Below are 15,884 nucleotides of genomic sequence, written 5' to 3'. Positions count from 1 at the left end.
AGAGATACTATATTTTATTTCCTTAATTTGGTCATTTTTTAATCAAAAAGTTGTAGGATTTTTGAGATCTTTAATTTGAGGAATCGTCTCCAACTAAAAGAAAAGAGGTTTTGCCGTTTCACTTTTTTTTTCTTTATTATTTCCTTTCAAATATCACCAAATTGCAAACTTCACTAACTACGACAACAACAACATATCCAGTAAAATCCCACTAGTGAAGTCTAGGGAGGAGTCTGGGGAGAATAGGATGTACGCAGACCTTACCCTTACCCCGGAAGGGTAGAGAGGCTATATCTAGGAGACCCTTGGCTCAACAGAAGAGATAATATATCAGAAAAGGAACTAAAGAAAGATCTATAACAACAAAAAAAGCAAGAAAAGTAATAATAATATCTTAAAATACACCAAATAAGTGAAAGGGGGTGCAATAATACAATCCTATGCAAAACAACAAAATAGTGTGAACACAACATAGACCGCTACCAGACATCGGCAAAACTCTATCAGACTACCCGGTACAAAGAGGGAAAAACTATGAACTACCCCCTAGCCTACAACCCTAATACTCGACCTCCACACGTTCCTATCAAGAGTCATGTCCTCGGAAATCTAAAATCGCGCCATGTCTTGTCTGATCACCTCGCCCCAATTCTTCTTAGGCCGCCCTCTACCTCTTCTCGTACCTACCAAAGCCAAACGCTCGCACCTCCTAACCGGGGAATCTATGGTTCTCCTCCACACGTGTCCAAACCACCTAAGTCTCGCTCCCCGCATCTTGTTGTCCACGGGAGCAACGCCCACCTTCTCCCGAATATCTTCATTCCTTATCTTATCTAGTTTAGTATGCTCGCACATCGATCTCAACATCCTCGACTACTTTCATCTTCTAGATATGTGAATTCTTAACTGGCCAACACTCAGCCCCATATAACATAGACGGCCTAACCATCGTTCCGTAAAACTTGCCTTTGAGTTTCGGTGGTACCCTCTTGTCACATAGGACTACAGATGCTAACTGCCATTTCATCCACCCCACCCCAATGTGTTGCGTGACATCCCCGTCAATCTCCCCATCTCCCTGGATAATAGATCCTAGGTACTTGAAACTTTCTCTCTTGGGGATGACTTGTGAGTCGAGCCTCACCACCCCGTCCGCTTCCCTCGACACGCCGTTGAACTTACACTCCAGATATTCCGTCTTGATCCTCTCAACTTGAAACCTTTGGACTCCAGAGCCTGCCTCCACACTCCAGTCTCTAATTAAGACCGCTACGCGACTCATCGATCAGAACTATATCATCAGCGAACAACAAACACCATGGCACCTCCCCTTGAATATGGTGTGTCAAGGCATCCATCGTCAGAGCAAATAAGAATGGGCTAAGCACAGATCCTTGGTGTAACCCATAATCACCGGAAAAAGCTCGGAGTCACCTCCCGCAGTCCTGACCCGAGTCTTAGCTCCATCATACATATCGTTTATCGATTCAATGTATGCTACCGGCACCCCTTGGGGAACAAAAAATTCTAGGAGGGATTATTTGTCTTCCTAGTCTTTGACACAAGAAAGGGGATCTCCAAAGAACGTCCCTAGGGACCTTGTCATACACCTTTTCTAGGTCGATAAACACCATGTGCAAATCTCTCTTCCTATCCCTGTGTTGTTCCACCAACCTCCTTATAAGGTGGATAGCTTCCGTAGTAGAACGTCCCGGCATGAACCCGAACTGATTTTCAGAAATAGATATCGCCCTCCTCACCCTCCCTTCCACCACCCTCTCCCAAACTTTCATGGTATGACTTTACAACTTGACGCCCCTATAATTGTTACAATTCTGAATATCACCTTTGTTCTTAAACAACGGAATCATCAAACAACATCTCCACTCATCTGGCATCCTCTTCGTCTTGAAAATAACATTAAATAGCCCAGTCAGCCATTCTAAACTCCACTAACTGTGTAAGTTAAATGTTAAGGCATTATGATCACACCCAAATAAAATATTTATTTAATTATTTTGAAAACAAATTATCAAAATCATAATTTTAATGTATATATAGTGAAAAGTGGATCCAAATAGGCATTGAAGGCAGTTTACTATCTACAACTTGAATAATATTATGTACAATTTACCAAAAGGCTTGAGCCAAATACAATTGTGTTAAAGCATATGCTTCCCATATACAAGGCTAATAGATAAAAAGAAGCAAGAGATGTTTCACAGCTCTGAAACAAATAATTTGACTGGCAAAACAGTGTTTTCTACAGTTACAAGAACATCAAAACTTGTATCTGCCACTTGAGAATCAACATTTCTTCATTAACAAGGTGTGAATCTGCACATTCTTGCTTCCTTTTTCTTTTCAAACCCACAAAACCGCATCAAAATGCCTGAAACCAGAAGGAAAGGAATAAGAAAACATAATCTACCCTTTTGCACTTGCAAACCGTATAAAAAAGGCAGTCCGGTGCACTAAGCTCCCACTATGCGCAGGGTCCAGGGAAGGGTCGGACCACAGCCTTATCCTGCATTTCCGTAAGAGGTTGTTTCCACGACTCGAACCTGTAACCTCCTGGTCACATGACAGGAACTTTACCAGTTACGCCAAGGCTCCCCTTCGCACTTGCAAACCGTATGAATGTTCGAAACCAATATCTCTCATGTCTAAAAGAACACCATTTCTAATGTTTACATTCAGTATAAACACCTAAAGTACAATGTAGTAAGTATCGAATGAAACTATAGTACGTAATAGTTTGGTTAAGGTTCTCTCTCCAGATAATAGAAGTAGTCGATAAAGGCACTAATTAGTAACTACTAATGACTTCTTCCTTGTTCTGACATCATTGATCAGTATTAGTGAGGAGGAATTAATTACAGCAGTTCTTGTGAATACACTACTTAGCATTTTCAGGAAAAGCTTACCAATGGTATGCTAGTGTACCTGTCATATAATACAACAGAGAAGGGTGTGGCTTCAAAAATTCCTCGACGCTCAGCTGTATGTCCTACAAAAAAGTGTCCTTCCCATACGCAAAAACACTCGAAGCAATCTGACAAGGCGAATAACAAGAAAGAGATAAAGGATTTTAGCCATTTTTTCAGAGACAGGTGGTTGACGAAATAGACAAAACAAGTTTGATTGCTTCAGTTACCAGCAAACGAGAAGAAAGCATACCTTCACTGTGCAGGAGAAGCTTCCTAAAATTCCCAAACTGACTTAAATGCTCGCTTTTGGAGGTTGGTTACAAGAATTAAAGCCATAGGCACGGGGTTCATGAGGTAGCTCTTCAAAAATATGGCGGAGACTCTCATGCTGAACCATGGATTCTAGTATGTTGTCCTCCAGCACAGAACAAGAAGGATTTGTCTTGCAAGTATTCACTTCATTCCTAGACAAAAGTACACCAGAATGATATTTTTTCCTCGTCTGCTGTTCGATCTTGTTAACCTCCCATTTCGATGCCACTGGACAGTAAACATGCACAAATTTAGTCTGACCGTTCCTGTAGGCTCGACTGACAGCTTGCTGTTCTACCGAGGGATTCCAGTGAACATCAAGAAAAACTACTCTTGAGGCCCCTATAAGATTTATTCCTTCCGAACAGGCCGTTATTGATGCGAGCAGCACTTTCGCATCACTCTTAGGATCATTAAGAGAACTTATTGATTTCTGGCGCTGCTTCACATCAAGTTCCCCATCCATATATAGAATCTCTCGGCCTAAAGTCCAATGAAAGAGAGAATTGAGTTGCTCCTTGATCAGTCTTAGAGGATCAAGTAACTGGCTGAATACTATAACCCTCTCTCTCATGCCATCACAGAGTCGGATTAGTTCAACGACAAATTTTGTTTTTACTCCAGTATTTGGATCCAACCGACATTCTCTTTCATTTAGCTGACTTTCTAAGTCAGAGAACACCTTCTTATTTGCCACTAATGAAGGATGAACAGAGATCAGAGACACCATATTTCGAAAGTCAAATGAGCCTGGATACTCTGGAATCATATTGAGCAACTTCTTCTGCAAATCTGTGGGCTTCAAGTATACCAGTGTGTCCCTTATACCCGGAAGGCTTTTCATCTTTACATTTTCACTACATATATGGATTAGTGGTGCAATCATATCCCTAAGCTCTTCCAATGCTCGGGTATTCGTGTCAATAGAATTGCTAAGAGAAGCCCATTTCTGCTCAGATTCTGCAGCAAACTTTGGACAAACTACGCGGAGGGTGTTGTACAACTCTTTAAAGTTATTCTGGAAGACAGTTCCAGACAAAAGTATGCGCCTCTGCGTTTCAACCTTAGTCATAGCTTTATACAAAAGGCTTTGCTCATTCCGAGGAGTATGCCCTTCTTCGAGGACCACAAGACCAGGTAATGTTAGAAGTATTTCTCTAATCTCTTTGGAATAACCATCTCCATTTTCTCCAGTGAGCTTCTCGAACAAGTCATAGCTGATCCCCAATACACTCTTACTTTTAGCCCAGGATTTCAGCTTCACCATACGTATAGGGTGTTTGTTTTTTCTTCCGGCATGGGATAAACAGTGGTAGAGACCAACCGTGACTTCATCTTCTTGGCATGAGAAATCATTGTTGTTCAAGTTGTGGAAGGGAATGTCCGCCTCCCATTTCTGGAACTCGGCTTCCCAGTTAGACAGCAACTTGGGCGGAGCTATGATTACAGGCCGACACTTTGGAAACTGCTTCAGAAATGCCTGAAGAAATACTATGGTCAGACGGGTTTTTCCGGTTCCAGGTGGATGTGAGATTATGCATCCTCCCCTACTAGCAGATAAAGGCTCGCTCAGCTTCTCAAGGTATATATCTCCAGCAATATTTTTCCACATAAACTCAAATCCTTCACGTTGATGAGGATACATTGTTGCTTTGGCATGCAGAGGAACTAAATCCCACACAGTTCCTTCCATATAAATAGCAGAATCATGGACTGCAGCAGGATAATCAAATCTAAACCCATCAACATCCAAGAACGGTGACGACTCCCCGAAATACTTTCTTTCATGCCTCCCCCGGTTTCTCTCAGCCTGCAAATGACAAAAGTATAAGACAAACATTAAAGAGTGAAAAACCCTATAGGAGAGCACAGTGTATAAAATCAAATATAAGGATGGCAAAAGAATATGTAACCAAGGCTATCAAGTATAAATATAGCTCTATGGACTAAGCAAAACCTCACAAGCTAATAGACTGAATTAGTTCCATTTAATACTCTAAATTTTTAGCAAGTCGATTTGTAATTGAAAGAGAAAACAGTAAGCGGCAGCAAACTATATTTGGAAAAAAAAAAATCCACAGTCCAGAACTTATTACAAATCTGTCAAGGTTGCAATGTAGATCCAGCTACATGATAACAACACATCTTGTAAATGGTGCTTCTAGTTGAAAAGGATAAGCGCTTGACAGACAAACTCATATACTTACAAAAGCAGGGTAGATGTACTTGCTCTCCAGATGCACATGTGAACAAACTTTACAGATGAGTCCAATTTGTTCATCTAAAATAAGATGGTGGTTCCCCATCTGACAGCCGCTAACTTTATCAACCTGCATCAGCAAAAAAGAGATTTTACATAGTGTTAGAAGCTGTTAACTTTAAGATATGAACAAATGAAAAACGAGAAATAAGGATTTGGAATTTTGACACACTCAATGAAGTTCAAAACAATAAGCATAGAGTATTGCTGCCTATCAGTTTGTCAAAACAGAATAACAAATTTAGACGGGTAAAGCAGAAAATTTTATAGCTAAAACTTATAATTGAATCTGACTGAGAGAGTAGCCCACCAGAGATGGATTTGTGAAGCCAATACATGATTCTAAGATACCCATGTCCATTTCAGCAAATAAATTCTCGATTTCTTTTTCCCATTCTTCTTTCTCCGGGGGGAGAGGGTCCTCGTCTTCAAACCGGAAGATCAACGGAAGTGTTTCTTTGACAGGAAATTGTTCCTTCTCTTCAGGAGAAGTAAGTTTATCATGATCATCAACATTTCTTATAGAATCAACAACAAACTTCACAAAGTCGAGATCCTTAAGAACACACTTCTTCCGAGTCTTTCTGTCCTTTTGAGCAGCATTTTTCACAGATTCATCAGCCTTTTCCTTTTCAGCAACCTTTTTCACCAAGTTATCAACTTTGTCCTTTTGAGCAGCATATCGCGTTGAGTCATCAACCTTTGTGCCCTCTTCAAATGGGGATTCAGACTCCTCGTCATCGCTGAGAAGAATGGGGCTACTACAATTTCCATGGTTTAACTTCCTCTTTTTTGACTTAGAAAGTGAGCGTGGCCGAAGAAGATATGCTCGGCCTCTATGCTTTTCACCCTCAAAAACAAGGCCAGGTAGTAGCCCCTCATTTGACTCCCCTTTTCCTTCTCCATTTTCTTGTTTCTCTACAGGATCATCATCTTCTGATTCCTTTCTTCCATCATCATCATCATCTAAACCAATTCTTATATCAGATCCTTTTCCTTCTTCATTGTCTTGAGGCTCTATATGACAACTCACACGATCATCTTCATCGTCTGATTCGCTAGAACTTGATGGCTCATTCACCCGATAATCCTTATCTTCGGGGTCATCATTATCCTCATCGCTAGAAGCTTCAGACTCTGACTCAGAAGATTCTGTTGTATCATCACTAGACTCTTGTGATTTTACACAATCGTCCTCTGATTCCTCAAAATCAGTTGGCTCCTCTGATTTATGCAACTCACTAGGACCCCGTGTCCTACACATACTTGAGGTAGATGAAACAACCTCATCTGCTGTAGTGACAATAGGACTCTTTAACCCAACACAATTGGACCAAGATCCTGAACCTGATCCAGTATTTAAAGCAGACGCCGCAGCAGACTCCCCAGTGACAACAACGTCAGGATCACTGTCCTCCTCCTCCTCCTCCTCCTCCTCACTGTCCTCCTCATCATCAGATATTACCTGGACGAAAGTCCGTTTCGTCATGGACTCACAAGTTCCTGGACTGAGCATTCTATTCCCATTGTCCATCCTTTTTTTACCTTTGTCCAAGCTTCTTACCATACTTTCATCTTCTGACCATTTTCCAATTTTTCTGTAGTCAACTCCACAAGTTGTGTATGCTTTAGTCAGTTTTCCTGTTGCACTAGATGATTCTCTTATATCACCAGAAGCTGTAACATCATCTCCAATATTCACAGAACAAGTACTAGAAGACTGAGGAGGATTTCCACTTTGACTCAACCTCTTCTTCTTCTCAATTACCTCGACGAAATATCTATCCCATTGTTGTCTAGTCCTCCTCCTTGGAAAAGAGGCTGCCCCTGAATCCATCTTCTAGAAATACTACACCTGAACCAAAACCAATGAACATTCATAAATACTAACATCAAAACACACAATATTCTTGATCAAAATACACAAGCCCTAGTACACTATAACAAATACAAAAACCTACCACTTTAAGTTATATTCACCATCAGTTGTACCTAAATTTTTATACAATATGACAAGTTATAACTAAAACTAAAACCCAGCCAAAACCCCATCAAAGAACAGTCACATGCATATAATAGTGTATATTAAAGACAGACTTGGAGATTTTACAAACTACATTGGGACACTCACCTGGATAAAGAGAGAACTTTTGTATAATGAAGAAATCAAGAACCAAAGAGCTTTTTGAGTTCTTGAAACAGAGTGAAACTTGAGGGATTAATACAATAAAATAGATTTTGAATGTATACACTAATATAGAATGAGAGATAGAGAAAGAGAACAGAAAAGAGACCTTTTCGGGAAGAAACCTGCGTGTGAGACAGGCGGAGATAGAGAGGGGGGTGGGTGGTGTTTTTTGGTTTTGTAAAGGAAGAGAAACAGAGTCAGAAAAGAGAGGGAAAGGTATAAAAGCAGAGAGAGAGATATATATATATATACTGAAACGGGCTTTTAAGGAATGTTTTGGTTCCTTTGTTCATTACTCCTATATTTATTGTTTTTTACAGCTGTAAAAAGTTGATAATTATGGGGGTGAATTTATTAACACGCTACTAAATTAACCACCCCACCCCCACCACCATTGGTAATAAAGTCTAATCAACTTTGGTAGGTTACAGAGTAGAGTAGCTTAATCATTTTTGGTAGGTTATAGACCATCTGTTTCGAAAGCCAAAAGGTTTGTGCTTATTTTTAACCTAGGGAAAGTAAAAAAAAAAAATCGAAAAGAGTACTCCCTATTAATATTTTTCGCTGTTTGAGATTTAAATTGTTAATTATAAATTATTTATCTTTTGAAATAATATTTAAATATTTAAAAACTCCATAAGTAGTACTATTTCCAAATATTTAAAAAGACATACAAAAATTTATGATTAAAGAATAAGTTGTTTAACTCTTGAAATCCGAACAATTCTACATATATTGAACCAGAAGGAGTTTATAAAAGAAAAGAAGAAAAGCTTCAACAGATTCGAACCATAATATCACCAAATAATAGAGATTAGAAAAAAGAATTAATGATATGAAAGAAAATTACTGCTAATTTTTTTGTTTGATTTGGGAATTTCTTTTCAATTAAAAATGAGTTTTAAGGGACGTCAACTTGCCTTTTTCTTCCAATGAAATGATTGCTTTTTCTTTTAAAGTGCAAACGAACTTAAAAGAGATAAGCAAATTGCGTCACGTGTACAAAGACTATAGTAGAAATTCTGTCTACATAAAAACAAAATGTATTAAAAAATAGTTAAATTTATAAGTGGTCATTCAAAATAGTCTCAGTTTTAAAATTAATTGAAATATAGTTACTTTTCATGTAAAGATAAATTTGAACAAAAATATTGTTCAAAATCCGAAAATACTCCACTATAATATACTGGAATTCCAGTATAATATAGTGGAACTCCAGCATAAGTATACTGGAAATCCAGTATATTATATCGGTCCAGCATAATATGTTGGAAGTTCATACACAGGTGCTCCAATCTCCAGTATATTATGCTGAAACTTTCTGCGTGTTGGATCATACACAGGCACACTAATCTCCAGTATATTATGTTGGAACTTTCCGTTGCAGCAAAATAGTGACTATTTTTCAATAATTTTGTAAACGCTGATTATTTTTGAATGACCAGTCCGAAAACTGATTAACCCGTGCAATTTTTACTCTCTCTTTAGCTTCAAAAGGGAGCCCAAAGTGGATAGTAAATCTTTTGGTTTGTGACATATCTTCATCTATCTTTAGCTGCAAAAAAGAATCTCTAACCCAACCCACCCACACCCACAATCGAAGCTTTTGTTTTATTCATTTTTCGTTCTTTTACATGTACAAATCAATATTAATTTGTTATAATGATGACAACAGTCAAGGAGAATGTAATATAGTATAATTTAACTTATAACAACAGGGTTATTTAGTTTGAAATATTATAATCGTAAGATTATAATTCACATCCAATATGGACAGATATCAAGATTTGGTATAAAATTATCTCAATACTTACTAATACTCAATCAAATATAAAATAAATATAATTCCTAAATTTTTATCGAGATTAGTATCATTATCTAGGTAACTAAACGACGCCTTCAATTACAGCAAATTGTATAAGATCTCAAGAAAGGCAGAGGCGAGGAGCTAGTTGATGCACCCTTCGGTCCAAAATAAGTGACTTTTTGGTCTTTTTTTGTGGTCCAAAATAAATGATTTTTCCAGATTTCAAGAATGAATTAATTACTTTTTTCCTAAATTGTCCTTGGAGTAATAGTGTTGGAGTATGTGTTAGGAGTGTTTATGTGAGATAGTAAATGTGAATATGGTCAGTTTTATTATTAATTAATGCTAAAAGATGGATTTCTTAATCTGTGTGAAAACATCCAAAAAAATCACTTATTTTGGACCGGAGAGAGTATTTAATTATCGTCTTCGATCCACTTGAATTTAATTTTTTTTTTTTGCGTTTTCACACATATTAAGAAATCTAGCTTTTAACATTAATTAACAATAAAATTGATCATATTAACCTGTACTGTCTCTTAAATTTGTTCATTGAAAATATAACAGATACTCAAAAAATATGTAATCCAAGAGCAACTTTGAAAAAAAGAAGCTAATTCTTACTTGATATATGAAAAAATCAAAAATTAAGGATCACAAAAAATAAAAGACCAATAAATCAATTAAAGTGGACCAGAGGGAGACAAATGTATCTGCTTAATTAGTAAAAATAGCACGGGCTAGCCAGTTTTCGGACTGGTCATTCAAAAATAGCAAGCGTTTACAAAGTCATTAAAAAATAGCCACTATTTTGCTGCAACAGGGACCGGTCCAGCATAATATAATAGAGATTGGAGCACCTGTGTATGAACTTCCAGCATATTATGCATCAACACGCGAAAAGTTCCAGCATAATATACTAGAGATTGGAGCACTTGTGTATGAAGCTCTAGCATATTATGCAGGACCGGTATATTATACTGGAATGCTGGAACTCCATTATAATATACTGGAGTTCTGGTATACTTATGCTGGAATGCTGGAGTTCCAGTATACTTATACTGGAACTCCAGTATATTATACTGGAGTATTTTCGAATTTTGAACAGTATTTTCGTTCAGATTTATCTTTACAAGAAAAGTGGCTAAATTTTAATTATTTTTGAAACTGTGGCTATTTTTGAATGACCACTTTTAAATCTGACTATTTTTAATTTCTCCCCCTTAATTAAAGTGAGAGAATAATTATTCCGAAATACATTAAATCAGATTTTGAAAAATCTATGAAGCATTAGTTCTTCAATTTTGAATTTATGACGAAAGATGAGAATGAGCAAATTACTCGAACAAATAGTACAAATTTTAGTCTCCACATCGTGTACATAAATAAACTCACACAAGTACAAAAAAGCAATTTGATAAGATCTCGTGCATGGCACGTGCAAGTAGCTAGGTTATACTTACAAATATATCCATAGAACCAAAAGTCAAATAAAAATTCACAGACTGTAGTAAGTTAGATTTTGAAAATAAATCCGAGTATTAGCTCTTCATTTTGAATTAACTTATGATGCTAAAGATAAGAACGCACAAATTTTTATTACTCAAATACATATTTGTGCATCTTATCTTAATAGGACATATATGTATGTGTCTGTATATACTTCGAGGGGTCATTTGGCAAGGGAACAAGTAATCCCATGATCATAATGATAAGATTATAATAGGAATTAGATATTAACATAATTATTTAATGAACATATTTTTATTAAAAAATATTTGGTTTATTTGATTAAAAATAGATATACGAGATATACTATAAATACGTGTTTGGTATATACTAGATAAGTTGGGATAAACTTTTATTTTCAATTTTAACCTTGGATTGTTTAAAAGACTTTGAGAAAAGATACTTGGAAAAGGGCATCTTTGTTGTTTTAGTGTTTATTCGGGATTAATTAATCCCGAGATTATTATCTCACTCTCGATATGGAATAGAATAATATCCAATTGTAGAATTATTAATTAATTTTCGGATTCAAAAATTCAATCAAACGTGGAATAAGATAATCTTGTTAATAATCCCAAAATTATTATCCTTTATCCCCACGTACCTACGGGCTACGACCTCTAAGTTGTGTACATGTGCAAAGCACGAGAGAGTTCTGGTGCAAGGTGCCGAGTAGCTAGTTCACACTTATTACAAACATATCCACTTAAGTAAATATTACTCTCTCCGGTCCAAAATAAGTGACTTTGGAGGTTTTCACACAAATTAAGAAATTCACCTTTTAGCATTAATTAGCAATAGAATTGACCATATTAACCTTTACTATCTCACATAAACACTCCTAACACATATTCCAACACCATTTACTTCAAGGACAATGTAGGAAAAAAATAATTCATTCATTCTTGAAATCTGAAAAAATCACTTATTTTGGACCACAAGAAAAAGGCCAAAAAATCATTTATTTTGGACCGGAGGGAGTAGATAACAACAATTACAAACATATAAATTAGATTTTGAAGAATCAATGAAGTATTAACTTCTTCGAATTGAAATTTAAGATGTATTCCGCAATGAAAATTAAGATAGTATTAAGATAAGATAACAAAACTCTCAAGTACAGGCAATCACATATTAAGATGCACGCATTGCGTAGGATATATATTTATGTATTATTTGTCTATACTAAGTTGTGTGAATGTATAAAGATATGCACACAAATGGAAGTGCCGTTCAAGAAAATGAAATTTCTTCTCTGGGCAAATTTACACAATCTAGCTTATAAAAAAGTTTAAGTAGTCTAACATGCATAATTAATCCTTGAAAATACCAATGCACAGAGCATTAATTACATATATAGTGGGGCTATCAATCTATCATATTCTGAAAAGTACCAGTTAGCCATTACATGTAATTAGATTAGAGTTTTAATTCACTATAAGTTGCTCCCTGCACTTGTTCTTCCGAAAAGTGAGTTTTTCGCTCAACTTTTACGGATGTCATTCTTCTCCCGTGCTTGTTCAAACTGAATTTATTTTCTCCTTAATAGATGACATGTCATAGGAATTACTTTGACATTACAAAAGGCGCGACAGATAGAAAAATGATCAAAAAGTGATTAAATACTACATATGTCTTGTTTTCATTGGAAGTCATACTAATTACATTAATAATTAATTATATTAAATGAAATACTAACCTTTTTCCTTTTCTTATTCTTTTACCTTTTTTTCTCCTCTTCCTCTTTCTTCTTTTCTCCCTTGCTATCTTTCCTCCATTTTTGCCCATCTATTTACGTTGAGTTACCAGATGGGAACAACAAGTACTCAATTATGAACAAAAACAGTACCCTATTTACTTATAGACTAACAAAATAAAATTTTCTTTTGAGATGAAAAATTAAAGAATAAAACTTGGGAGTCCTAATATTACCTCATTTTTTTCAATTCATCTCTATAATCACAAGTTATACCATACACTATCATCATTTAGCTCAAGATTACACCTCACCCAAAATAACATTTTTTTAGCTTATTAATTGACGAGACCCACATAAAATTGCAGATGAAATAATTCAACAAGAACAAAAGAGTATGTGGATTCTTTGAGTTGCTGGTATTCAAGCGCTCAGCAATGTTATTTCAGGGAATATTATTTTGGATTTCTTTGGAAATTTTTTACGGTGGAGTAAAATTAAATGAAATGGAATAAACGGGTTATGGTAAGTATTTGGGTATATTAGGTAAAATATTATTATCTTGATTATTTATATTATTAGACTAATAAATATTTAAAAATAAAATTTATTATGTGGCATCATCAACACACAACATACATTCTGATAGAGGGCTTAGGAAAGAGGAAACAAATTCAATTTGGACAAGTAAAAACGACGCCTGAAAAGATTGAGCGGGAAACTCACTTTTCGGGACAAGTATAGGGAGCAACTTATATATTTCCTATTTTTTACAATGCAAAGCATTTTTACATCATAGTACAATTTAATTTGTCTTTTATATGACTTACTATTTTTTATTAGTTAATAGTTACCCATCAATACTTACTAGATGACATTATATTACCTTATAAGTGAGTCATAGAACTTAAAACTCATCTCTCCCCCTTTCCCTCACAAAGCTCAACACAAATAAATACGAGCTACAAATAGAAACATAATATTTTCAAAAGCACTATGCAACAAAAGGAAAAACAAAAATTAATAATAATGGCGTAATAAATAAAGAGCAACAAAGAAGACAAAGAGGTCCGCCCTATTTGGGCCCACAGAGACAGAAGCATATAATCCAACAATGATAGGGCAGGAAAAAAAAAAAAAAAAAAAGAGGAAAAAGTTCAGTAAAGATAATTTATCTTACCGATGTATTGAAGACGAGAGAAGAGTTCCCGGCGGCGATCACCACCACTTTACGCGGCAGAGTTTGGACTGAAAGTTCGCCGGAGTTTGGACTGAAAGTTCAGAGACTGTAAGAAGAAGAAGAAGAAAACTAGTCAATGAGGACGAAACATAAAATAAAGTAATGTACCTTTTATAAAGAGCCAAAGGGGAGGTTTCTTCCAATTATATACATTCCAATTTCCACATAGAAATTTACCTAAGATTTTCTTACCGAAAAGAGAATAGTAGTAAAAACAAATTAATACACTCTTTTTTTTTTGGGTAAATGTAGTGGTTTGGGGATAGAGATTAAGTTGGATTCGTAAGTCCTAACATAGGTTAAATACATTTCGATAACATTGAGGGTAAAATTACCTGTTGATGGTTTCATTATTGGGGAATGATGCGCCTAACTTTTCTTCTTCATTTTTGTTATTGGTAAGTGACAAATTGGAATTTTGTCCTTCATTTTCAATGTCTACATTTTGCACCAATTATTAATTTAAATCCTATTTATCATACTTTATCATCATGTATATTCACACAATGTACATCACACGGGCAATATTTGTGGATAGTGTAAAAGTTATTTATACAATTAAATTATTTATAAAATAATTATTGATAAATTTCTACGATAAGTATTACGGAATAATTAATAATTTGATAATAAGGTAGCTAACATATTATAAGTGGTTAAACAACATTAATGGTTTAAGATGATATTATCAAGATTAATATGTAAATAGGATTTAAGTTGCTAACAAGCAATTTAACATCTTATCACAAGAATACTTGTTATTTAATTTTAGTTACCATTTAATGCTTTAAAATGGAGATACCTATTTTACGTGACATGATGCGGAGATACCTATTTTACGTGACATGATGCTTGAGTATCGATTAATCCCGAAACGAATTATGTATAAATATAAAAAAAGAGTAAGAATATCGATATAATTATACAATAAAAATAAGTTTTGTATTCTTAAATAATATTTTAAAACATTTGATGTGAGCACATATACATACCAATATTAACATGACAAAGTTTTTGCTATTTCAGTTATCATTCACCATTTGACAAATTTCTTTCGCAAAGATCCATCATTATGAAATATTTTTTTTTTTACTTAGAAATTCATTCAGATTAATAGGTAGTGAAAACTGTAAGTAGAAGCATAAAGCTACTAGTAAATTATAAAAACTAACCTTCCCTATGCTTTCAATACGATAATCCTAACTTTTTCCCTTCCCCTCTCCCAACCCAACCCTAAACTTAGGAAATAAGTTTGACCCGCTCATGCACTACTATGGCATTGCTTTGTGTACCACGTTTTGGACAATTAATAGGTGTCTCATGTTTAAAGTTTTCATCTTTGGCGCCATCTCCTAATTTCAGTTCCAAATAGAATCTAATATGTATTGAACGGCTGCATGGTAACAACTCAATCACACCAAACTCATGACCATCCATTAGAAGGTTTTGACAGCAACCGGCACGTGTGTCAAAGAATGACCACTCTTTGCCTTAATATTTCTAGTCTAAAGGCACATCCATATCAACCAGCTCCTCCGGTGGCAGTGGTTCTGGAAACAGAGAGACATGCAAGGGGAAGTACGCGATTATGTCGTCATTACACCAACAACGTACTCAATTTGGATTATTGACAAAGCATGCTCTGTGCACTACGTGCTTTAGGCTGCACGGATGTGAAAAAATCACAACCTCAACATCTCTTATAGGGGACCAACAAGTAACAATTCTCCGCTCTTAACCAATTGATGAAGGACAATTCCTTCATTCTCTCGGAGGAGGGACGTATATTAGTCATTATGAAAGCTTATACTACTTGGATTCAAGATCTGGATATGAAGTTTCCATTCTTAGGAAACACTTTATTTTTTCATGTGAGATTTTTCAATGGTATGCGAATTAAATCGGGCCCCTATATGAGAATCGAACATTGAATGAGAAACCA

The 15,884-nt window shown here is 35.6% G+C and overlaps 1 protein-coding gene across 4 annotated transcripts; it reads right to left on the bottom strand.

Annotated features, from left to right (window-relative positions):
* Positions 2,100–14,368, bottom strand: LOC109231364 (SNF2 domain-containing protein CLASSY 4). Of its 4 annotated transcripts, XM_019397007.1 has the most exons (7): positions 14,278–14,368; positions 13,883–13,988; positions 5,813–7,357; positions 5,450–5,572; positions 3,181–5,052; positions 2,947–3,055; positions 2,100–2,392 (listed from the first exon to the last, which is right to left on the bottom strand). In XM_019397007.1, the coding sequence occupies exons 3-5, from the start codon at positions 7,337–7,339 to the stop codon at positions 3,223–3,225; spliced, it is 3,480 nt and encodes a 1,159-aa protein (XP_019252552.1). In that variant the 5' UTR covers positions 7,340–7,357; positions 13,883–13,988; positions 14,278–14,368; the 3' UTR covers positions 2,100–2,392; positions 2,947–3,055; positions 3,181–3,222. The 4 variants fall into 4 exon arrangements, with proteins under 4 accessions (XP_019252552.1, XP_019252553.1, XP_019252554.1 ...); XM_019397008.1 differs by lacking the exon at positions 14,278–14,368 and having other exon boundaries at positions 13,883–14,049; XM_019397009.1 differs by lacking the exons at positions 13,883–13,988; positions 14,278–14,368 and adding an exon at positions 7,634–7,885.

The sequence above is a fragment of the Nicotiana attenuata genome, chromosome 8 (assembly GCF_001879085.1).
Source record: "Nicotiana attenuata strain UT chromosome 8, NIATTr2, whole genome shotgun sequence".
NCBI lineage: Eukaryota > Viridiplantae > Streptophyta > Magnoliopsida > Solanales > Solanaceae > Nicotiana > Nicotiana attenuata.
Note: the sequence above shows the minus strand (reverse complement) of the source record. Positions and strands in the feature narration are given on the sequence as shown.